This window comes from Sorex fumeus, unplaced genomic scaffold (genome assembly GCF_029834395.1).
Source record: "Sorex fumeus unplaced genomic scaffold, SorFum_2.1 ptg000045l, whole genome shotgun sequence".
Classification (NCBI taxonomy): Eukaryota; Metazoa; Chordata; class Mammalia; order Eulipotyphla; family Soricidae; genus Sorex; species Sorex fumeus.
In genome coordinates, this window is record NW_026606102.1 from 16,180,001 (window position 1) to 16,206,727 (window position 26,727).

General features: G+C 39.9%; 1 protein-coding gene across 1 annotated transcript in view; it reads left to right on the forward strand.

Annotated features, from left to right (window-relative positions):
- The window catches only part of FAF1 (Fas associated factor 1), a 431,446-nt gene that overhangs the window by 88,905 nt on the left and 315,814 nt on the right, over window positions 1–26,727 (forward strand). The window contains exons 3-4 of the mRNA XM_056122297.1: window positions 12,133–12,179; window positions 22,280–22,485. Of these exons, the coding sequence (XP_055978272.1) occupies window positions 12,133–12,179; window positions 22,280–22,485 (253 nt within the window). The remainder of the gene's footprint in view (window positions 1–12,132; window positions 12,180–22,279; window positions 22,486–26,727) is intronic.

Genomic DNA, 26,727 nt, shown 5'->3' on the forward strand with positions numbered 1-26,727 from the left:
AAATTTACATACAAGTGGTACTACATGAAAAGTATCATGTTAAGTGAAATGAGTCAGAAAGAGAGGGACAGACAGAGAAAAATTACATTCACATGGGGAACATAAAGTAACAAAATAGGAGACTAATACCCAAGAATAGCTGAGATAAGTACCAGGAGGTTTACTCCATGGCTCGGAGGCCAGCCACACATGCTAGGGGAAAAGGCAGCTCAGATAGGGTGGGACGGGGAGGATAGGGGGTGGGAGGGATACTGTGGTGGTGGTGGAAAATGGGCACTGGTGGAGGGATGGGTTCTTGATCATTGTATAACTGAAACCCAAGCACAAAAATTTGTAAGTCTACAACTGTACCTCATGGTGTTTCACTAATAAAAATTAAAAAAAAAGATAACCCCATTGATAGGTTCCCAAATGGATAAAAGAAGACTCTGATAAAAGGAATCTGAAATGAAAAAGGTGAAGTTACAATTGATCCTGCAGAAATACAAAGGATCATGCAAAATTATCATAAACATTTGTATGCAAACAGTTGGACAACCTGGAAATGGGGGAAAATTTCTAGAAACCTGTAGTTGTCCATGTGAACTAGGACAAAATTGGAAGCTTGTAACATTCATTTAAATTGTTTTGTCAGATAACCTATTCTCCATGTGAAAAATAGTATTTTCTGACGCATTTTATGTCTGTATTTTCTAAGTATTTTTTCCTTTAAGAATAAAAACACTGAAGACTCAGCTATAGGGTAATTTCCTCTTTTAGTCAGTTTGGGGAAAATAAACTTACTTTTTTATCAGCACCATCATCTAAATTAGGGAGATAGTGAGAGTGGGTGAAGGAAATAACTGAAGTGGAATGGTAAGTTTAGAACTGTTCTAATTTTATTTCTATTTCTCTATGTAACCCCATATAGGTATTTGACTTCAAATTAAATGATTAAATTAATAATCACACTGGCCATTTTCATGTCATTGAAAAACATATGGTTCTAGTGAGAACACAATATTCAGTGCAGAGGTAGACTATTGCTATTATTCAATACTTTGGATAGTTTGTGTCTAGTTGGTGTTCTATAGGCTCAGGAGTTCCATCAGTTTAGAGAGTTCTAGGAATAACCTTATTGGAGTTAATAGTTAAACTCCCTTGTGTCTTCTGACCTCCTTTTCCTGCAAACACCTTAACATTGTCCTCCCAAACAGAAGTATAAGTTCGTTGTTTTCTGTTTCTAAAATAGTTTCTCACCCAAAAAGCTATAATAAACTATAGTATTGCTAGTATTATTACAGAGTTTTATAGTTTGTAGGTCTGGAACTGAAAGTTAACCCTTTTCTTTGTTATTTATTTATTTTTTTTGACAAATACCCATTTTCAATTGCATTGTGTTTAAAATTATAGAAGTTTTGAGTCAGGTTTAACTTTGAATGCTATATTACGATCTTGAGTGCATGGGTTAATTCTACACAGCGTCATTCTCCGTATCTTCATCATATTTCACAGAATAAGGATAAAAGGAGACAGATGAAATATAATTCATATATAGTGATCTATATATATATCAAATATAGCACATGACAGATGATTTCTTTTCCTGTTAATTCTCTCTTAACATTCCAAAAGACATCTATTAATGAGGACTGATTTATTAATTACATTTAACACTTTCATTTAGAAATTCACCAGAATAAATTTTTTAGACATGTACCATATGTATGCAAAGCTTTCTTCTTAGTGCTGGGAAAATAGCAGTAAACCAAAAAAATGAGTCCCTGCTGTTCTGGAGCTTATATTTTCATAATGGAAGACAAATAATAAAGGATATAAATAAGTAAAATTGTTCAGTTTGTGTCAGTGGAAATAAGGGGAAAATACTAAAAGGAGGAGGAAAATATATTTTGGAGGTCTGAAAAGAATTTTTTTTAAAGAAAAGATGGCCGGTATCAATTGAATGAAGATTTGAGGAAAGGAATTAGTGAGTAGTCAGCTATGTATCAGGGGAGGCAGGAACATTTTTATTTGTTTGTTTGTTTGTTTTTGAGTCACACCCAGCAATGCTTAGGGATTACTCCTGGCTCTGCACTCAGGAATTACTCATGGCGGTGCTCGGGACCATATGGGATGCTGGGAATCAAACCTGGATTGACTGAGTGCAAGGCAAATGCCCTACCAGCCATGCTATCATTCCAGCCCGAGGCAGAAACATTTTAAGCAAGGGAATGAGTAACACAAGACTCTCATCTGAAAATTGGGTCTAGCATTTTCCAGGAACATTAAGGAGACAAGTATGGCTCTGGAAAGGAGAGAGAGTGAAGCTCCAGTACAATTATGAGTGGGAAAGAATGAAACATCTTATGGATTTTATCTTTCATTTCAAAGCAAAAGTCAGTGAAGATTTTGATCATAGTCTTCAGCTTAGATTTTGAAGGTTTTCTATGGCCACTGTGATAAAAATACAATAAAGGTGAACAAGGATAAAGCAGGGAAATCAGTTTGGAGACTATTGGAGTGAAGAAAGAAGATGGATACTCAGACTAGAGTGGAAGGAGTAAAATGTGACCAAATTTTGGATATATTTTAACAATTTAGCAATGAGAATTTGCCAATGAATTAGGGAAGGAGTTAATTACAGGGAATTTGACTCTACCAGTAGTAAGAAGAGAATTGTCACTTGAATTGAGATCCAGACTATTTAATTATTTATATATTTTTCCCTTTTTGAGTCACACCCAGCAATGCTCAGGGGTTATTCCTGGCTTTGCACTCAGGGATTACTCCTGGCAGTGCTCAGGGGACCATATGGAATGCCAGGGATCGAACCAGGGTCGGCCACATGCAAGGCAAATGCCCTACCCGCTATGCTATCACTCTGGTCTCAAGAGACTATTTATTTTTTACTTTCCTTTTTCTTCCCTCCATTCTTTCCTCCCTTCCTTCCTCCTATTCTTATTTATCCTGGTTTCTCTAGATTTTGGGGCTGTACATTTGTTATCCATAACCTACACAATTTGTTTCACAAAGTATTTGCAGTTTACTTTCCTGAACTAGTTGAGTTTAAATATACATTGACCTAAAGATGGAGGCATTTGTATTTAGAACTACTAGTAAAAAATACAGGTAGTGGTTTCCTTATGTTGTTGCTTATGATATAAAGCAGATCTGGCTTATTGGCTTTGTTCAACAATCTAGAAGTTTTACCTGGAATTTTGGGGTATATTACCTTCATAATCTTTCAAACTTCTGTCCCTGTCACTATCCTCCCCTTGTTCATCGATTTGCTTGAGCAGGCCCAGTAATGTCTCCATTGTGAGACTTATTGTTACTGTGTTTGGCATATCGAATATGTCACGGCTATCCTTCAGATATTTCAGGTTTTAGATTGCAAATTGAATCTGTAAAAGGCAGATTTTAGTCCTACCTTTTCTCTTCGCACATTAAATAGAGCATTTGGCAGTTGTTTTGGGTGGGCAGAAATGTGATAGGTTAAGTTGGCCTTCATGTGATGCTGACTAAAGTCTACGTTGGTTAAGTGGGGGTGGGAGTGGGGAAAGAACCTGTAGAAGGGAAGCAAGTTTTTCCCTTCAAAAATTTTTTTATTGCATTCACTTGATCACTTGACTTCCCGTTAATCATCGATTTGCTCGAGTGGTCGCCAGTAATGTCTCCATTTGTCCCTGTCACGTGCTAGTGTAGCCCAATGGCGTCTGCTCGTTCTAGGAACATGAAGAGCCTCAAACCGATCATTTATGGTCTTGATGAAGAAGTCTGACCATCTGGTAGGTGGGCAGCCACGCGGTCTTTTGACATCCCGTGGAATCCAGTCAGTAACAGCTCTAGTCCAGCGGTCGTCTCTAAATCTCATTACGTGACCAGCCCATCTGATTTTTGATGCCTTTGCAAATGAGACAGTGTCCCTGATTCTTGATCATCAATGGGGGTCGGAACTCCAGATTCTTTCTGTCATTTGAGTGAAACGTGATATTCCAAGCATAGCTCTTTCAATTCTTCTTTGGGAGACCCGAACAGTGTTCTCATCCTGTTTGCTTAGGGCCCAGGTCTCTGAGGTGTATGTTAATGCAGGAAGAACAGTGGAATCAAAGAGATGTGCCCGGAGCCGGAGGTTCTTCGTCCTCTTAGCTATTTCTTCGACGCTCTTGAAGGCATTCCAAGCCGCTCTCTTCCTCCTGCGCAGCTCGGGTGCCAGGTCATTTGCCATGTTGATTTCTCGACCTAGAACACATAACTGTTGCATTCAGAGATGGTCGTTCTGTTGAGAGCGAATGGGGCGTCAGGAACGAGGCTTTTTCTCATAAACATTGTCTTCGTAAGATTCAGCTGTAGTCCGGCCTTTCCACACTCATGGTCGAAGTCGGCCAGCATTTGTGCTGCTTGGCTAATGTTTGGTGTTATTAAAACAATGTCATCAGCAAAGTGGAGGTGGTGTAGTTGCCGACCATCTATCTTCACTCCCATTCTTTCCCATTCCAGTCGTCGCATGATCTCGAGGGTGGCACTGAAGAGTTTCGGTGAAATGGTATCACCCTGCCGAACCCCTCTCTTGACATCAATGATTACTTCTTTGTAGAATGGTGAGATCCTAGTGAATCCGTAAATTAATTTATTGCATTATGATTTAGTAAATGAGATCTTGGCTGTCAGTTCTTCTAGATCTCAGCTATGTGGTTCTCTCTCTTTCTCTCTCTCTCTCTCTCTATTTGTTTTCCTTCAGTAGATATTTATTTAAGAAGGGTGAATATTGCTGGCACCTTTAGTCTTATGATCTCTCTCGTATTCCTTTGTCTTTAATCTGGTCTGTACAATCTTGATTCTCCCTGTTGGGCTCTTTTGATAGCTACTTGGAAGGGTTCTGTGAACATTTTTTGGTGTGTGTGTGTTTGACTAAAAACAGACTGTGGAAAGAAACGGTTACATTTCTAAAATTGTTCTCTTTTCTGTTTTATTTCCCTGAAAAATATTAAACTAGAGTTTATTAGCAGGGGAGGGCAGCTACTCGTATACCCTCAATTGCGGACTGGTCTGTGTCTATTTGGGGAAGGCCGTCCTCTTTGATCGAGTATGTAGCTTCAGGAGGGATGCACATGGAGTGGTAAGGGAGGAAGGGGACATCTGCCTAGCTAGCCAGATCAGCCAAATCAACCCTGGTGATCAGTGGGGTGACAGATGTCGCAGCTAGCCTTGCACGCGGCCAACCTGGTTTAATTCCTCTGCGCCTCTCGGGGAGCCCAGCAAGCTACTGAGAGTGTCCCGCCCTCATGGCAGAGCCTGGCAAGCTCCCCATAACCACAGTTGGTTTATATTGAAACTCTGGGTTGGATTTTTATCAGGCTCTATCATGTAGGCATGATCATTTACTTTGGGGGCAGAGAGGTGGTTAGAGCTTTTTCCTGGCTTTGTGCTCAGGGGTCATTCCTGGTAGTACTTGGGGAATTATATGTGGTGCTCTGGATTGAACCAGGGTGAGTTGCATGCAAGGCAAGTGCCTTAACCTCTATACTTTCTGATTCCATGATCACTTATTAACTTAGGGAGTAAGGATGGAAAATGCCAATCTTCTAATCATTACTTGTTCTTTCTGGTGACTAACCCCATCAGACACTATCTATAGCCCAAGATATCTTATGAGAAACCTCAATTATGATGGTTAAAATTTTTCCATACACATCTTCAGTGCACAACGGATAGGGCATTTGACTTGCACACCGCTGACCCAGGTTCAATTCCTCTGCCCCTCTTGGAGAGCCCGGCAAGCTACCGAGAATATCCCGCCCTCATGGCAGAGCCTGGCAAGCTCCCCATGGTGTATTCGATATGCCAAAAACAGTAACAAGAAGTCTCACAATGTAGACCTTACTGGTGCCTGCTCACATCTTCAGTGATTAGATGCTGTTGGCTAAGGAAATGTGAGTAAACATTTAAAAACCAAGACTACATGAAACTGGAAAGGAAAAAATAATATACTACAATTGGAATGCAAAGACCTTCTACTGAGTGGGAGAAAATATTCTCTTACTTCGCATCTGACAAAGGGATAATATCCAAGATTTCTAAAGCACTTAAAAAAACTTAACAGCAAAAGAAATCAACAACCCCGTTCGTAACTGGGATAAGAGTTAAATAGACACTTCCTCACGGAAGACATATGATGGCCAATAGGCCTATGAAAAAGTGTTCTTTATCACATTGTCAGGGAATTCTGTGGCTTGTCTCCCCAGAAAGATTACGGAGACTCCTACGAAAGGAAAAAATAGAGCTCCTTTTATGACTCAGTGATTTCACGTCTGGGCATCTGCTCCTAGAGCAAAAAGCCATTCATTTGAAAGCATATTTGCACTTCTGTGTTGACTGCAACACGATCTAAAGTCACAGTAGTCAAGGTCTGGAAACAACTCAGTACTCAAGAACAGATTAGTGGATAAAGATGTTGTGGTTTGTTTACACAGTGGAAAACTATTCAGCTATTAAAAAGGATGAACTTTTGCAGTTCACTGCAACTTGTAACTGACGGGTGTTATGCTGAGCTAGAGAAGCAACAAATACTGAATCTGCTCACTTATATGCAGACTATAAAGAAAACATAGTAAGGGACTAATTCATGACCAATGATAACAGACTCTGAGAGTGTGACTATAGAATTGAGATTGCTAAATGTGTGAGGGAGTTCTTGTATAGGACAACATTGGTTTGTCCTTTCCACCTTGCCACAGGGAGCCTTAGGTTTATTGGGTTACTCCCATCATAGTGCTCCCATTCCTCTGTGTTTATTTTTAATTTCTTTCTTTGTGTTCTGTTAACTTGTAAATATTGCTTTTCTCTTCACCGTAAGTCCTTTGCATAGTTAATTCAGAGCAATGTCCTTTTTGTATGGGCACAAGACCACAGTTAATGCTATGGTTTTATAACATGGGAGTTAATTGACTCCAGTAATATTACCTCTGGTGCATCTGTTCTCTTGACCTAGGCCTCAGTTGCCCTTATATTTTCTAGTACCCCCAAAGCAGGGTCCCAGTGAGGGACTGGATTGACTCAGGGCAAGCTGTGAGCTATGTGCTACCCTGGCATTGAAATGGGCCTGGCCAAAGTGCCATAACTATAAGTTAAGAGCTTGGTCATGGACAAATGCTGTCATGATCCAAAAAGCAATAACCAGATTCAGCCCTCCCAGGGTTAGGAATGATTAATCCGGCCTGAGCACTGTAGTCTGAGTCTGTGGCGACATGTCCCCAGGAGAGCCACCCTATAAGCTCAGTGTATCTCTTTGTGTCCATACAAAATAACTAATATTAAGATGTTAATTAAGTTATTGGACTAAGGAGTGCAGAAATACCTCTAAGTGGCATTTTGCCCTTGAGTGGAAGAAGGGCTTTTGGTATGTTGATTTTTCTGCCAGATTGGGTGTGGTGACTACCTTCAATACAGGGAGTTGGAAAGAACCTGAGAGACACCAGGGCAGGAAGATGAGCGCAGAGGGGACAGAGGGAAAAGATTGTAGGGGAAGAATTCAGGAGCAGGTGCGCAGAGAGATGAGAGCAACGCTGCGAGAGGGAGCACAGAGAGATGAGTGGGAGAGACAGGAGGAGCCAGGAATGAGGGGCAGTGTGAGACTAGAATAAGGGGCTCAGGACACTGAAAGAGGCGTGTGGAGAGAATGGAATAAATGGCAGCCGATCATCAATTGGCTTGGTCCTTGCTTCCTCCTTTATCCGCCCATGGCCTGGGCCATCCCGAATGCGGGCGGCAAGAGGGAGAGTTTCAAATTAAAAAGGATGAGATGGGCACGCGTGCATAAGACTCACTTGGTGGCCGACAGCCGCCTCTTCAGGCTGGATGATGGGTGAGGGACCTGGGGAACAGAGAAACAGGAGTTTGTCTGGTCCGTAGTTGATTTATTTCTCTCTCCTCCTCAGTGTAGTCCAATCTCTCCCTTTACTGTACAAGCATAGTGGTTCGTTTTGGTTATAGTCCAAGTCATCAGAGTTCTATCATCCTAGACTCCTCGTAGACCTCAAAGTCCTCTCCTTAGTTATATCCTCATCCTCGTCTTAACATAGCCTACTTTCAATCATTGTCATCTGGTTCTCCTTCTAGTCTCAAAGTCTCCAAAGTCTCAGTTCTCCTCCTTGTCTTCAACATCTCATCATCGACTTTCTCGTCCTCAATATCTCTCGTCCTCAATATCTCGTCCTCAATATCAGCATTTAGTCTTCACCTTCTAGTCCCGAGTTTCTCATCCCCAACATCTAGTCTTCAATATCTTCGGCATCTCTTTCCCAGAGTCTAGTCCCCTCTTAACCCTTACTGCATAGTTATATAGAAATCATGAAGGTTGGGAATATGAAGGTGGAGTTGAATATTATCATAACAACAGAGTTAAAGCCACTCCTTCAGGGGATTAACTCAAGGAAAAAAATCTCATTTGAGGGTTCAGTACTCCAGATTACTAGGAGATCTGCAAAAGGGCGGGATTCCATACAGAGTGTATTGCTTTCTCCTTTCCTCAGCTAGTAATCCATTTAAACAGTCATAGTATATTTACTTATTAATATTTCTAGCAGTGTCATTTTGTATCAACACAGTAAGAGACATTTTAAGCTTAGAGGTTGGCTTTTCTTGGGGGATATCTCACTATATATTCCAGACCACAGTCCTCAGGCCAGGTTAGTCTTTCCTAACCCCAGCAGGGTCCTTATTCAGTTACTTCTTTTTGGGTCATGACAGAGTTTGTCCATGACTGTGCTCTTAATTTATATAGTTAAGTATTATGGTGCTTGACCTGGCCCATTTCGATGCCAGGGTAGCTCACAGCTTGCCCAGGGACTATCTAGTCTCTCGTTGGGACCCTGTTCTTGGAGTACTAGGAATAAGGGCAGCTGAGACTTAAGTAAATATGGATGCCCAGGAGTAAATATTATTTTGGAGTCAATTAAAGTTACAGTGAATGGGAACATGTAGCATACCAAGCATGTCTTCTAAATCTCTTACACAAAACTTGGTGCCTTTAATGAACAAAGATTCATTTTTGTTGTTGTTGTTGTTGTTATAGCTTTAGTTCATTATATAGAATAAAAAGTTGGGGCCCACGGGGTTTTGTGAATAAAGAATTTACTGAGATCATCAAATCAACAAATGAGTCTAGATTTAAACCTTGGATTTTAATAAAGTGTTCTTTAGTGTTCACTAAACCTTGGCGTTTCTTAGTGAATTTGCACAAATGTTTTCTAGATATTGGTGTTTCTGTTTCTTTTCCAAAGTTATGGTATATTCTCTTACATTTTCTAACTTTTAGCAAAGGAGATATTTGTGGAAACTTTGCTTTCAGCAGAATAGGGATAATGGACCTGGAACTAGGCAGAAAAATGCTTCCATTGAATTTGTGGCTTAGTTTTTAATTCAAGGGCTTATGAATTCTCAGAGTTGTCAGGGTTCTCTGGTATCCAGTCTGTTTTTATTTTACTTTTTTTTTGCTTTTGGGCCACACCTGGCAGTGTTTGGGGCTTGCTCCTGGCTCTGCTTAGGGCACCAGGTGTGATGCCGGGAATCAAACCTGGGTCTGCCACATGAGTGCCCTGCCTGCTATCTCTCTGACCTAATCCATTGTCTGTCTTAATCTCTGGATTTCTTTGTTTTTCCCCAGTGGACCATTACAATTCAAAACATTTATATCAATAATCATACAATCTGCTTTATTCCTATTCAATAATATAACATTGTAAACTTGACCCACCTCTGGCAAATATTTAAGTTAATGTTTCACAGAATACAAAAACTCCTTTAGGTAACTGATTTCCAGACAGCTGATAAAATATTGAAATGTTAGCTTTCTAAAAATCTTTTTCATTTTGATGTGGATATGGATAGGGAAGGGGAGGAAATAAATAAGTCATTATGATGCAAAGGAAAATTTGGAAAGGTGTTTTTTCCTTTAGATAATTTTCTGTTAAGTGAACTGCCGACAGTTCAGCATACAAGTTCAGCTACCTATTCAAAAATACCCACATTATCCAGCTACTTGATTAAAAACATCCACATCATCAGCGGTGTATTTGGTAATTGGTGACTTGTTACCTTAGAGACCTGTTGCCAGGGTTTTTTTTTTAAAAAGGCAACTTCCCCAGGCAGTGCCTGCCTCCTTTTGTAACCCAATATTATCATTAGTGGTATAGTTATCAAAGAACTCCTATATTATTTCTTTCTAAATGTTTCTTTCATTAAGAATAATGATTATAACAAAAGGAATAAATTCAACTCCTGAGATGCCTTTGAAGTTTCTTTTTTTTTTCTTTTTGTTAAAAATTAAAAAAAAACACTATGAATTGCAGAGTTAAAAGTTATGTATGATTGAGTTTCTGGCTTATAATATTCCAACACTAATCCTTCACCAGTATCCCCTTCCCTACACCAATATCCCCAGTCTCCTTCCAGCTCCTTACCTTGCCTCTATGACAGGCACTTTTTCTTTCCTTTTGTCCCCCTTTTAGGCACTGTGGTTTACAATGCTGTTACTGATAGCATAGCATGCATGACACATTCCCTGCTCTTTATTTCTCTTGCCTTTGGGTTTTAGTTATCCCCCTACATGATTCTTTACCTCCCGCATATGAGTGAGGGCATTCTGTGTCTGTCCTCACTCTAACTCATTTCACACTTTACTCAGCGTGATAGTCTTCAGATGCATCCCTGTGTCAGCAAATTGCATGACTTTATCTTTTCTTATGGGGTAGAGCGATAGCACAGCGGGTAGGGCGTCTGCCTTGCACGCAGCCAACATGGCCGACCCGAGTTCGATTCCTCCGCCCCTCTCGGAGAGCCCGGCAAGCTACCGAGAGTATTGGATATGCCAGACACAGTAACAACAAAGTCTCCAATGGAGACGTTACTGGGCCCGCTCGAGCAAATCGATGATCAGCGGGAGGGCCTTTACTTTTTTTTACTTTACTATCTTTTCTTAAGGCCAAGGAGTATTTCATTGTGTAAAATGTACCATTAGTCTCTTTATCCAGTCATCTGTTCCTGGCCCTTGGGTTTGTTCCAGATTTTTGGCTATTGTGAATAGTGGTGCCAATGAACGTGAAAGGGCATACCTCTTTTCTTTGTTGTCCTCCCCTCTCCCCCCTTGGGAGCATATATTGTTAGATGTGGAATAGGTAGGTCTTATGGAAGCTCATTTCCTAGTTTGTTTTAGGAGTGGCCATATATCATCCAAAAAGATTGGACTAGTAGTGAATAGGGGTGCCCTTTCCCTCACCCCCACATTCACACCAACACTGGTTGTTGTTCTTTGTGATGAGTGCCAGTCTCTGTAGTGTGAGGTAGTATCTCATTGTTCTGATTTGCTTTTCTCTATAAGTGATTTAGAGCATTTTATATCCCTTTGTCCAGTTGTACTTCTTTGAGGAAGTTTTTATTCTCTTCTCATTTTTGAGTGGGATTGATTTTTTTTCTTGTAAAGTTCTACCAGTGATTTATATATTGAAGGTATATCTTTATTATATGCATATATTTGTATATACTTTTATTGAGTGAAGCAGAGTATTTTTATTTAAAGGAATTTACTTAGAGAAATGTGAGGGCAGAGAAAAAGAAAGGTGTACATATTCAAGAGAGAGCAATGGGCTTTGCCAGAGGGGTAAGGGCTGCTACTTTTAAAATTTCTCATTGTCGATTTTCTGTTTGATATTTTTTCTTTTTGTTTCTCACTGTAAGGAAAATTATTAATATTATTGTAAGGTATTGTTTTTACTTGTTATAAGATTTCTAACTATTGGATTTTTTGAATGTTTTACTTGAAAAAGGGGCCTTACTTGGTTGTACTTGACTCTGTGCTCAGGGACCCATACTTGAAAAAGGGCTATTGAATTAAGTTTTTTATGATTTAAGATTTAGGGTTAGTATATATCAGTACATATTTAAAAATTTTCCAAATTATAATTTATTGTAGTTAGGTAAAAGAACATTTAATAATGACTGTTCTTTTTCTTATTAAAAGGAACATTCCACATTTTGTCTAAATAATATTTAAAAAATATACTTATTTCCTTTTTCAGCATTTTTCTTTACCCTCTTTTACTCTCCAGAATATTTTTCTGTTTCCTAAAATTGCCTTCTCTGTTCTTGCGTTTGCAGGCAGCTATCAATGGTGTAATACCCCAGGAAAATGGCATTCTACAAAGGTATGTTATAAGGTGCTTAATGGTAAGATAACATAATAAAACAAAAACCAATTGTTACTGTTTGTATTTACCTGTTTGATAAAGCTTTTTTTCCTTCTTTCATTTTGTTTTTTTTTTTTTGGACCACACTCATTGGTGATGTTCAGGAGTTGCTCCTGACGCTGCATCCTTCTCTGGCTGCTTGGGGGACCGCATGGGATGCTGGAGATCAAACCTTAGCTGAGCGCGTGTAAGGCAAATGCCCTCCCCGCTGAAGTCTCTCTCTGGTTCCTTTATTTTAGTTTTAACAAAGCTTTTCAAGGTCATCTTTAAATTCATAAAATAGAGGGAATTTGGATCCTTTTAAAAACTGTTGACAAGAAAGAGACTTGGCTCAGACCTAAGCACAATTATCATCTATCTATCTAGGCTTTATTTACAAACATAGTTTATTAGTTTTTTCCTCTCTTTTGGTTTCTAAATTAAGTATATGATAACTTGGCAATTTGAGTAAATCCTTAAAAAATAAAATTCCTCAGAGAATTTTATGAAACTATTTTACCTGAAGAATTCACTGTTAACATGTGGAATGCTTTTTGTGGTTTGTGCCATTTTCTTGCCAGAAGGTAAAATTGGAAAACTTTTAATAATTACAAAATAGTTCCTTACATTTAAAATAAGTTTATATTTTTTCTTTCCTACAATTTGGAGACTCTGTCTGGAATAATAAGTACCATATTCCATTCCAAATGTCGTTTAATTTCTTAATTCCCTCACCCTCCCCTCCTCCCTCCTCTCAACTCAAACTTTGGCTTATGTTTTGGTGGCTGGGATTTGTAAGTCACTGAAGCATGTTCTGCTAAGTGCAGACGAAGCTACAGAAACAGCAGAGCAAGAGCAAATTTGGTTATTTTGGAAAGGAAGAAAAGAACTATTGCAAAAAATTTTAAAAAATCACTGTTGGGGCTGGAGTGATAGCACAGCGGGTAGGGCGTTTGTCTTGCATGCTGACAACCCGGGTTCAATCTCCAGCATTCCGTATGGTTTCCGAGCACCGCCAGGAGTAATTCCTGAGTGCATGAGCCAGGAGTAACCCCTGTGTAATGCCAGGTGTGACCTAAAAAGAAAAAAAATCACTGTTGACTGGCATCAAAATGTGATGTGTTTTATATAAAATTTTGTCAATATATTTAGGAAGGAATCAAAATTTTATTTGGCGCTGTTTCACACTTGGTAATGAATGGTTTTTAGTAAAAACAGTGGTAAATATACCCATCTGTAGAGTTTTTTTTTTCTTATTTTGGGGGTCACACCCGGCGTTGCACAGGGGTTACTCCTGACTTTGCACTCAGTAATTACTCCTGGCGGTGCTGGGGGAACATATGGGATTCTGGGAGTCAAACCCAGGTTGGCCGAGTGCAAGGCAAACACCCTTCCTGCTGTGCTATCGCTCCAGCCCCACATTATCAGAGTTTTATTCAAAGTGAATGCAACTAATTTTCAGAGTCTGTACTAAACTTTTGGTACCAAATTTCTTAATGGTTCATGTTTTTGATTTTAAATCATTCAGTTGTATTGAAACCTTGTCTAGAAAGTAAGTCAAATGATTATAGAAACTTATTCATGATCTTTTTTTTTTTTTGGTCTTGGTTTAGAAAGTTTTGTATGCTTAGTACGGATCCAGTTTTATTCTTGAGTAAATGTTCTTCTGATTTAGGTGCCAAAATTTTTTACTTGTTAAACTCTTATGCTGCTCTGTTTTGAGTACATACCGGGTATTTCTTATAGTTAATAGTATTTACTATTGGTGAACTGTATGAATTCCCTCCTTCCTGCAAATAAGTTGTCCTTCTTGTCACAGATAATTCTTTTTACTTACTATATTTTATGACCAGATAGTCAGTTGAATTGATATTTTTTTTTGGGGGGGGCACACCCAACTGTGCACAGGGGTTACTCCTGGCTCTGCACTCAGGAATCACTCCTGGCGATGCTCACGGGACCATATGGGATGCCAGGAATTGAACCCGGGTCGGCAGCATGCAGGGCAAACGCCCTACCTGCTGTGCTATCTCTCCAGCCCTTGAATTGATTTTTAATTATTAATATTTTGGGCTTTCATTGAAATGGATTTTTTTTGGTTAAACTAAGCAATGGTTCATATATCCATACAAGGATGTCTGTTATATTTAGTAATACACTTCACTTTGTAATTTAGCATTCAAATAATTGTGGACTTGACATAAACTGAAAATGTTTCTTTTTTGTCTACTGAAAATGAAAAAGGACTCCTTGTTCTTTGTTGTAGGCTTAACACAAAGTGGAAGATACAATGCTAGGAATGGTATATGTAGGCAGTTAAATGGTTCTTTGTTTTATATGTTTATTATAGAAAAGTTAAATGTAATCTGTGAATACAGACTTTCAGCCAGTTCATATGTAAATGGAGAAAAAAAAGAGCTACTAAAAATTGTTATTTAAAAACATGATTTTATGAAGTAAAGGACTTACTCTCTGTACTTAGTTAGCCACATAACCCTCCGCATCTTTTGCTTTTCTTGAACTGGTTTTTACATGATTTTAAAGTGGGAGTATGGTTTATACATATCCGCAAGAGTTTAAGACAAAACTAACATTAAAAATGCTTATGTCATTGTGTTTGACGGATGACATGTTTTGCCCTATTCTGTTTTCATTTCAAACATTAAGAGATAATGTTCATATTTCATAGATGGGGAAAACTAAGACATAGAGTTGATCAGGCTTTCCCAAGGTCATAAATATAGTAGGTGGTGGAATCTACCTTGTTTTATTTTAAAGTAGTTCTTAAAATATTTTTTATTTTTCAAAAACTTATTCAGGGTCAGGGTAGCCTCCAATACGGCAGCATTAGGAAAGAGGAGTAAGGAGAGGCTGCTAAAATCTCAGGATTGGGATGAATGGTGACGTTACTGATGCCCGCTCGAGTAAATTGATAAACAATGGCATGACAGTGATACAGTGAAAATTTATTAGTCAAGGTCACTAAGCTAGATAATGCAAACACTAATTGTAAGAATTTTTTTACATTAAAAAAATTTGGCATATAATGCATGTATATAACATGCTTTGTTTTTAAAATTTTAATTTTAGTTATGAATGAGTAAAGGCAGATATTATTATCCCTCATATTACAGGTAGAGACAATAAGGCATGAAGTCTCTTGGCCCAGATGATACAACATGATATTGATGGAGTCAGACATATAAGCAAGTTTGCCTCATATGCCAAGACTAATTTATATTAGTATATTGGAGCGATAGCACAGCGGTAGGGCATTTGCCTTGCACGCAGCCAACATGGCTGACCCGAGTTCGATTCCTCCGCCCCTCTCGGAGAGCCCGGCAAGCTACCGAGAGTATTCGATATGCCAGACACAGTAACAACAAAGTCTCCAATGGAGACGTTACTGGGCCCGCTCGAGCAAATCGATGATCAACGGGAGGGCCTTTACTTTTATATTTCTAATATAATAGACATGTAAAGTGTGTTATTTATGCAGTTATTAACAAAATATTCAATCAAATATTTAACACGTGCATGTATATATTGTCAGTATGATATTTTATTTATTCAACATATTACGCAGAGCCCTTAAAATTATTTTTGTATATAATTATAAAAAGGAAGTACTTTTTGTTGAAGCATGTTATTAGAGAGCAGGTTTCTATGTTTTCTAAAAGTTTTATGAATTAATAGTGTCCTTTTCCTTATTGACATAAGTAGGTGGTATTTATCAACATATTTATTGTATGACCTACTTAGATGGATTGTGGTTTTTTTTTCTCCCATTGTTTAATTCATTGAGGATACTAAAGAGGACTTGTTTTCGAACTGTGACCTTTTCTGCTTTTAGAATATATAAATATTTCTGGTTTTGAGAATCCCCATTTTGACCAGTAAAATTTTATTTTCTTTCCTGATGCACATTTAAATGAGTTGTATTTTTATCCAAAAGACATATTTTTTTTTTCATTTTTGATAATTTTACTTGTTGAATCACCGTAAGAGCAGTTACAAAACTTTCGGGTTTAAGTCTCGGTCATACAATGAAACACCCATACCTTCACCAGTGCCCATTCTCCACCAACAAAAACCCCAGTATACCCCCATCCCAGACCCTCCCCCTGCCTGTAGGGCAGATAATTTTCACATTACTCTCTCTCTACTTTTATTACATTCAATATTTTGACAGCAGACACACCATTATTATTTGGGATTTTACCCCAACACTCATGAAAAGACAACAGTAGACAGTTTGTTTTCTGTTGCTGGTTAAGAATAACATGATGTCGTGTGGTTGCAGTAGTAGCCATGTGATTTTGAAATTCCGAAATTTTAACACTTAAATCTGGAGGGATTTCTGCCAAAAGCTGCTGGGTTTTGAGATTTGTTCCTGAGTCTCTAGGATCATGGCCGTTAAGTAGCTTGATCAGGAGTCAGAAAGACTGTTTATGGGCGATGACTCTTGAGTCTTCTTGGGGTGGGGAGGAAAGGGCAGGCTCCACCTCCATCCCATGAGGTCCTGCTTGTCTCATCACTGCGGGCCCAAGCCTGACTGTCCAATGGCCTCTGGTGGATGGTGGCCACCGAGCTGCCAAGGGGGAGCAGGCTGAGGGACAGCACCTTTCCCCCCCTGGCGTGGCCTGGCGACAGTAACCTACTGAGGGGTCCAGACGCATTTCTACCAAAAGCCGCTGGGTTTCAAGATTTGTTTCTGAATCTCTGGGATCATGGCTGTTAAGCAACTTGATTGGGAGCCATAGAGGCCATTTGTGGGTGGCGACTCGAGGTCTTGTTGGGGTGGAGAGGAAAGGGCCAGCTCCACCCCCATCCCGTGAAGCCCCACGTGTCTCCTCACTGTGGGCCCACACTTGACTGTCCAATGGCCTCTGGAGGATGGCGGCCAGTGGGCTGCCATGAGGAACAGGCCAAGGCACAAAACCTATTCCCACCTGGGTTGGCCCAGTGCCGGTAACCTACTGCAGGGACCGGACTCATTTCTGCCAAAAGCCACTGGGTTTTGAGATTTGTTTCTGAATCTCTGAGATCATGGCTGTTAAGCAGTTCTATCAGGAACCAGAGAGGCCATTCCTCCAGTTATATTGCTGAGCCTGAGATGGTTTGTGGGTGTGTCTCCCAAATAGCTAACTTTTGGCCTTTTCCTTTCTTGCTAAACATTGCCCCAAGTTTTTGGGGTCTGGCCAAAGGCACAGCAGCAATTTTGGGGTATCTGGAAGTCTGAAGTCAGGCTGCTGATGCACTTGCCTCACAGGTATAGATTGACCTGCTGGTGGCACCATACCCCCGGGCATATTTTCTTTTAACATACTTTTATGTGTAATAAGTAAGTAAAGTAAATTCAACTTAAAATTTGAAACGGGCCTGGGGAGATAGTATCAGGGCCTAGCTTTACAGCCCCAACTCCCTCCAGCATCCCTGGGTGTGATTTTGGTCCCACCATCCCCAGTCCTACTGGGTAGTCACTGACACCTGAGGGCACAAGCAGCACTGCATCATCAGGATCTATTATTGAACTTCTGGCTAGGTTGGTTGTTTATCATTGTGAGTGATCCTGTGGTTCCCTGAGCAGGTTTGGGAGGCCCACTTTACTCCCTACCCTCCCAAAAAAGTAGGGGAGAGAAAAGAATCAAAATTGAAACTACTGAAGCAAAATTAAGACAGGTGATGAAGTTTTGCTTTTTCTTTTTTGCTTTTCAAGAATCTGTATTGTTTAATAGAGCAGAGTTAAGGGAAAAACCACCTCTTTTAGTTGAAGTTAGAGCTTAAGTTTTCTCTGCAGTTTTTCCAAATGAATCACGAGTTTACAAAAGAAATTAACAAAAATGAACAATGAGTCATATTATAGGTTAATAATATTTAGGGATGAAAAATTTTTTAAAAATTTATTTTTTGACTTTTTGGGTCACACCCAGCTTGCTCAGGGCTTACTCCTGGCTCTGCACTCAGAAATTACTTCTGGCAGTGCTTGGGAAACCAGGGATTGAATCTCGGTTGGGCACATACAAGGCAAATGCCTTATCCACTGTAATATCGGTTATGCCCTGGAAAATTGTAACAAGACAGATCAAACATGTACTATTAATGTGACACCAAAGTATTTATTTTAAAACAAACTTTTGGTGGTCTCATTGGTCCCTTAGTCCCTCAGCCAGAAGCGCTGTTCAGTCAGCAGGCCAGGCCCTGCAGTATTGGAGATACCCAGACCATTCTGGCAGTGCTCGTGGCAAAGCAGATTTTTTTTTTTTGGGGGGGGGGGGTGAGTCTTTCGACAAAATCTCATGGTGCTCAGGGCTTACTCCTGGCTCTGTGCACAGAGAAACACATGGGGTGCTTCTGTGGCTCTGGTCACCCTGAGCATTACTTGGGAGCACCCCTCTTTAAATTAAAAGCTAGCAGATCCCATTTTTCATATCTTTATCAGTGTTCTGTTGCAACATATTCCGGAACCTCATGGATAATCTGTAAGGATTATATGTGTATTAAGGTTCAACATTAAATTTATTTGAGTATTCCTCCATCCCTCTTGGAGAGCCTGGCAAGCTACCCAGAGTATCCCGCCTGCACGGCAAGGCCTGGCAAACTCCCTGTGACATATTTGATATGCCAAAAACAGTAACAAGTCTCACAGTGGAGATGTTACTGGTGCCCACTCGAGCAAATTGATGAACAATGGGAGGACAGTGCTACAGTGCTATAGATTTTTATTTTAAAAAATCTCCAAATTTCTGTGTTATGACAAGAAATTTTGGCCATTTCATTTTTTTTTAACGTAGGAGTACCGCTATTTATTCAGCCACTGATTAGCTGATTGAATTGTGCATGAACTCCTTACTTTTTAAAAATTTTTTATAATTTTATTTATTGAATCATGATGAGAACAGTTACAAAGCTTTCGGGTCTAAGTCTCAGTCATACAATGAAACACCCATACCTTCACCAGTGCCCATTCTCCACCCCCAACAACCCCAGTATACCATCTCACATCCTCCCCCTACCTGTGGGCAGATGATTTCCACATGACTCTCTCTCTACTTTGATCACATTCAATATTTTGACACCAGACCCACCATTATTATTTGAGATTTTACCCCAACACTCAGATCTGCTGAAAAGGCAACAGTAGACAATTTGTGTTCTATTGCTGCTTATGAATAACATATGATGTCATGTGGCTGCAGTAGTGGCTGTGCGATTTTGAAATTCTGAAATTTTAACTTAAATCTGGAGGGATTTCTGCCAAAACCTGCTGGGTTTTGAGATTTGCTCCTGAGTCTCTGGGATCATGGACATTAAGCAGCTTGATCAGGAGCCAGAGAGGCCATTCATGGGCGATGACTTGGGGACTTTTTGGGGTAGGGAGGACAGGACCGGCTCCACCCCTATCCCATGAGGCCCAAAATGTCTCGTCACTGCGGGCCCAAACTGACTGTCCAATGGCCTCTGGAGGATGACGGCCACTGTGCCGCGGGGGGAAGCAGGCGGAGGGACAACACCCTTTCCCCCCTGGGGTGGCCCGGCGACAGTAACCTACTGAGAGGTCCAGACGCATTTCTACCAAAAGCCGCTGGGTTTCAAGATTTGTTTCTGAGTCTCTGGGATCATGGCTGTTAAGCAACTTGATAGGGAGCCATAGAGGCCATTTGTGGGTGGCGACTCGAGGTCTTGTTGGGGTGGAGAAGAAAGGGCCAGCTCCACCCCCATCCCGTGAAGCCCCACGTGTCTCGTCACTGTGGGCCCACACCTGACTGTCGAATGGCCTCTGGAGGATGGCGACCAGTGGGCTGCCATGGGGGACAGGCCAAGGCACAAAACCTATTCCCACCTGGGTTGGCCCAGTGCTGATAACCTACTGCAGGTACCGGACTCATTTCTGCCAAAAGATACTGGGTTTTGAGATTTGTTTCTGAGTCTCTGGAACCTTGGCCATTAAGCAGCTTGATCAGGAGCCAGAGAGGCCGTTCGTGGGCGATGACTTGGGGACTTGTTGGGGTGGGGAGGACAGGACCGGCTCCACACCCATCCCGTGAGGCCCTGCATGTCTCATCACTGCGGACCCAAACCTGACTGTCCAGTGGCCTGGAGGATGGCGGCCACTGGGTCGCCAGGGGGAACAGGCCAAGGCACGATACCTATTCTCACCTGGGTTGGCCCAGCATTGGTAACCTACTGCAGGGACCGGTTGCATTTCTGCCAAAAGCCATTGGGTTTTGAGATTTGTTTCTGAGTCTCTGGAACCATGGCCATTAAGCAGCTTGATCAGGAGCCAGAGGCTGGCCGTTCGTGGGCGATGACTTGGGGGTCTCGTTGCAGTGGGGAGGACAGGACCGGCTACACCCCTATCCATTGAGGCCCTGCGTGTCTCATCACTGCGGGCCCAAATGTGACTTTTCAGTGGCCTCTGGAGGATGGTGGCCGCTGGGGGGAACAGGCCAAGGCACAAACCTATTCCCACCTGGTTTGGCCCAGCATCGGTAACCTATTGCAGGGACCGGACGCATTTCTGCCAAAATCCACTGGGTTTCGAGATTTATTTCTGACTCTCTGGGATCATGGCCATTAAGCAGTTCAGTCAGGAACCAGAGAGGCCATGCCTTCAATTATACAGCTGAGCCAGAGGTGGTTTGTGGGTGTGTTTCCCACATACCTAACTTTTGGCCGTTTACTTTTTTGGTAAACTTTGCCCCAAGTTTTTGGGGTCTGGCTAAAGGCACAGCGGCAATTTTGGGGTATCTGGAAGTCTGAAGGCACCATCAGGCAGCTGATGCACTCTCCTCACAGGTACAGATTGACCTGCTGGCGGCACCATACCTCCCGTTGCCATTTCATTCTTACTAAATTTAGATTCCTTTGGAGTTTAAGCTTCATTTAGTCACCAAACTACTGCCAGGTGTATTTTAGTTGCTTATGCAAATCTGTTACATTTTGCCCTATCCAAAATTTGATTTTGGTACCTATTCTGTGGGCTGGAGCGATTGCATAGCGGGAAGGGCATTTGCCTTGCATGTGGCTGATCCGGGGTTCGATTTCTCTATTCCTCTTGGAGAGCCCGGCAAGCTGCTGAAAGTAACCCGCCCGCATGGCAGAGCCTGGCAAGTTCCCTGTGTTGTATTCGATATGCCAAAAACAGTAACAACAAGTCTCACAATGGAGATGTTACTGGTGCCTGCTCGAGCAAATCAATGAACAGTGGGAGGACAGTGCTACAGACAGACAGTGCTACCAATTCCGTAGAGTTTTGCTGTTACAGTTTCTCAGTCTTACTATTTTGATAAGGTATAAGTTATCAACTCAGTAAAACTTATATTTATTTTTATAGAGTATGCGTAGCTTTGATTTTAATGGCTGTAAGTGATGATGGTTGTGGAAGATTTTGAGATTAGGCATTACCTTTCAGGTCAGCTGACTCAGTGAGAGTATTAACAGTTTTCAAGCAAGAGGAGGGTAATCTTTTTAGTCATGGGAGGAGGAACTGATTCTACCTATAAAAGAGGCTTAGCAGTACTCCAGAGGCTGAAGATTTTAACCCCAATTTGAAGTCATTTATATATTATCATTCCACATTTTATAATCTCATTCCATTTCTTACAAAATAGCATCTTAACTTTAACTGACTTTAGAAAAGGCCTGCCCTGCATGCAGCCAACCTCTGGTTTGATCTCTAGCACTACATATGGTCCTGACTATTGCCAGTTTTCTCTGAGTACCATTAAGAGTGACCTCTGCCTGTTGTATATCCCCTGCACAACCCCCCATTACAAAGGAGAGATGGAGATATATTCAGTGATGTTTTGTTAATATCATAATAATATAAGGTAAAATATAAATGTTGATTGATATGATAAATATCTAATCTTCTAACATAAAAAAGCAGGTGTGATTGGTAGGGAACTGTGTTATTCACTATCATAGCTTTCATGGAAGAGGTAGAAATCGTTAAGCTTTGATGCACATAAGTAGGTAAACTTGATAGGAAGAAAAAGATAGGTTGAATGTGGAGAGGGTTCTTAATGTCTTTAATGATTTGTTTAACGATAATGCTTCTTTTGTCAATATTTCAGTGACTATGGAGGTGAGACTATACCAGGACCTGCATTTGATCCTACAAGTCACCCACCTCCAGCTTCAGCGCCCTCTTCCTCTTCAGCATTTCGACCAGTAATGCCATCTAGGCAAATTGTTGAAAGGCAACCCCGTATGCTAGACTTCAGGGTTGAGTACAGAGACAGAAATGTTGATGTGGTACTTGAAGACAGCTGTACTGTTGGTAAGGGTTTTCCAACCATTAAATCTTCACAAATAAATAATTTATTAGTCAAAACTTCAAAACCTTTCTTTGGAGCTGTCAAGAGACTAAAAACAAATTAAAACTCTTATTTTTCCCATAAATATTCTTTTTAAAAATAATATGTTGAGACTAAGGTAAGTTTGAAAACAGTCTTATTCTACGTATATAAAATGATATATGATGCTCTTCAAGAGCAAATGAAAAGCTAACATTTAGGAGCTGAAAAATATACTGTAATTATTATATATTGTAGAATATTTATTGAACTTTATAGCTGAAATTCACTCACTTTTTGTGTTAAGGTTAATGAGAGATGAAGACAAGGAATGCTTTTATCTTTCCTTCCTGACAGCTGAATAAATGCTTCAGTATTACTTTATTTAAGGAAAATTTGATCTCTGTTTTCTGTTTATTGACAGATTTTACCGAATTGCTATAGAGAATTCATATTGAATTCATGTTTCAGATTATTTGATCTTCATTTGTTGTAGAATGGAAATGCATTAATTACTATTTTAATGTAATTTTTTGTCTTATGTAAATTATATTTATTTTCTTCTTTTTGGGGACAAATCATCTTATAATTTATAATTTAATTATTTGAGGACATTAGAAAGAAAATCCTGGACGATGTTTAAAGAATGATCATTCCCAAACATTAACCACTGTTATTTCCTTACTTTAAACCATTCAGAAACTTTCCATTGTTTTTAGGATAATATTAAAAAACAATTTTGCGTGCGTGCATGTGTGTGTGTGTGTGTGTGTGTGTATGTGTGTGTGTGTGTGTGTTGGGGATTGATTCCAGAGCCTTATTCATGTGAAGCATGTACCACTGACCTACATCCTAGGCTGAAAAATTGAAATCTTTTAACATGGCTTGTAAATTCATTTTTGATTAGGACCTGTCCGTACTTTTCGTCTGTTAACTACTTTCATCCTTGCTTTGTGTGTCTGAGTCGTAAAGAACTTTTAGTTCTTGAATGGTTTATTAGTTCACTTTAAAGATCTTGCAGTTGTTCTGTCTGCCTATATTCCTCCACTTTCTTTCCAACTCCTTGTTTAGAGTCTTTTCTCTTTGTGCCCATTCCTTTGCCTCTAAGTATTCTGTGCATTGTTTTCCCTTTTTAATTGTGGTGGTTAATATAAAATAATGTATAAAATTTAAAATGTTAAAAATTATTTATTTATTTACTTATTTATTTCCCCCCTTTTGGAACCACACCTTACAGTGCTCAGATCTTACTCCTGACTCAGGAAGGAATCACTCAGTGATCACTCCTGGGGAGTGTTTGGGAACATATGTGTTGCCAGGATTTGAACTTGGTTTGCCTTCTACAAGGCAAGTGCCCTTCCTTTACTTCCCCCTCCTCTTATCTTCCCCCCCCCTTCCTCCCTGCCTTTTGGGCATTATATTTTGTAGTACAGATACTGAAAGGTAATCAGGAATATCCCTTTACCAACTTTCAACACTCAGTTCTTGTCCAATGTGATCATTTCTGGCTATTATTGTCATTGTAACACTGGTCTCTTCTCTATCTTACCTACCCTCTGCCCCTACACACACTTGTGGTTGACTCCAAACATTGACCAATCCTGTCTTCCTAGGCCCAGTTTTACCTGGCCGTGAATGTTGGTCTTGCACTGTATAGTCTTCTAATGTACACACACACACACACACACACACACACACACACACACACACCCCACAAATGAATACAGTCATTCTGTATCTGTCTTGTTCTGACTCATTTTACTCAGCATGATACTCTCCATGTCTATCCACTTATATGCAAATTTCATGACTTCATTTTTTTTCTAACAGCTGCATAGTATTCCATTGTATAGATGTGCCATAGTTCTTTATCCATTCATTTATTCTTGGACACTCAGCTTGTTTTCAGATTTTGACTGTTGTGTACAGTGCTGCAATGAACATAGCATAGGAGTGCAGAGATATTTCTGCTGTGTGTTTTTGGACCTCCAGGGTATATTCCCAGAAGTGGTATTGCTGGGTCAAATGGGAGCTCAGTTTCTTGTTCTTTTGGATGTGTGCCAGTCTTTGTGGTGTGAGATGATATCTCATTATTGTTTAGATCTGCATCTCCCTGATGATTAGTAATGAAGAACAGTTTTTTATGTGTCTTTTAGCCATTTGAATTTCATCTTTGAACAAGTTCCTGTTCATTTCATCACCTCAATTTCTGATGGGGTTGGATGTTCTTTTTCTTGTAGAATTCAATCAGTGCCTTGTATACCTTTGATATTAACCCCTTATCAGAAGGGTATTGGGTGAAAAACCTTTCCTATTCCAAAGGCTGTCTTTGTACCTTGTCACTGTTTCTTTTGAGGTTCAGAAGCTTCTTAGTTTAAAGTAATTGCATTTGTTTTATCCACTTGCTTAGTCAGTGACATTTTATCTTTGAAGATACCTTTAGAATATCGTGGAGGGTTTTTCCTACCTTTTCTTCCATGTATCTTAGGAATTTTGGTCTGATATTGAGGCCTTTAATCCATCTTGAGCTGAGTTTTGTGCATGGTGTTAGGTAGAGATCTGAGCCCATTTTTTTGCATGTAGCAGTCCAGTTTTTATAGCACCTTTTGTTAAAGAAACTTTCCTTGTTCACCTTCGTATTTCTTGCTCCCTTATCAAAGACTAAAGGTTTATGTATTTGAGGGTGTGTGTCAGGATATTCAACCCTATTCCACTGGTCTGTGAATCTGTCTTTATTCCAATTCCAGGCTGTTTTAATCATTACTGCTTTGTAGTACAGTTTGAAGCTGGGGAAGATGATGCCTCCCATCTTCTTTTTTCCCAAGAATTGCTTTATCTCTTCATGGGGATTTATTCTGTATGAATTTTAGGAGTGTTTGATGAATTTCTTTGAAAAATGTCATGGGTATCCTTATAGGGACTGCATTGAATCTGTATAATGCTTTGGGGACTATTTCCATTTTGACAATGTTAATTCTCCCAATCCATCAGCAGGGGATGTGTCTCCATTTCCTTATGTCTTCTTTTATTTCCTGAGTAGTATTTTGTAGTTTTCTTTGTACAGGTCCTTTACCTCCTTGATAAAGCTGTTTCCGAGGTACTAGATTTTCTGAGGCATGGTTGTGAATTTTTGTTTTTAGTATCACTTTTTTCTCTTTCGTTATTTGCTTATAGGAAAGCCACGGACTTTTGGGTATTGATTTTGTAACCTGCCACTTTACTACACAAATTTATTGTTTCTAGGAGCTTCTTGTGGACTTTAGGGTTCTCTAAGTATTGTATCAAGTCATCTGCACATAGTGAATGCTTGAGCTCTTCCTTTCCTATCTGGATGCCCTTGATATCTTTTTCCTGCCTAACTGCTATAGCCAGGCCTTCTAGTACTATATTGAATAGAAATGGAGATAGTGGGCATCCTTGTCTTGTCCCTGATCTTGAAAGGCTTTTAGTTTGTTCCCTATTGAGAATAATGCTTACCATGGGCTTGTGGTAGATGGCTTTGACTGTATTGATATAAGTTCCTTCAATTCTCATTTTGCTGAGAGTTTTCATCATAAACGGGTACTGAATATTGTCAAATGCTTTCTCTGCATCTATTGATATGATCATATGGTTTTTATCTTTTCTTTTATTGATATGATGAATAACGTTGATTGACTTGCAAATGTTAAACCATCCTTGCATTTCCGGGATGAATCCCGCTTGGTCATGGTGTATGATCTTTTTTGGTATGAATCGTTGGATTCTATTTTCTAATATTTTGTTGAGGATCTTTGCATCTGTGTTCATCAGGAATAAAGGCCTGTGATTTTCTTTTTTTTTTGTGGTGTCTTCTGTCTGCTTTTGGTTATCAGGGTGCTGTGTACCTCATAGAAACTGATTGGGAGCATATCAGTTTCTTCAGTTTCTTGGAAAAAATTGAAAAGGACTGGAAATAGGGCCTCTTTAAAGGTTTGAAAGAATTCACTAGTGAATCTTTCTGGACCTGGGCTTTTGTTTTTGGGAAAATTTTGATTACCATTTCAATTTTTGTGATAGCACTGGGTCTATTCAGGTATTCCATATTTTTTTCTTTCAGCCTTGGGAGATTATAGGAATTCAGGAATTTATCCATTTCTTCTAGTTCTCTTGTTTCGTGGCATACAGACTTTCAAAGTAATCTCTGATGACCTTTTTAATTTCTGTTACAGTTTTCATAATTATTGGTCTAAAATTTATGATTATTT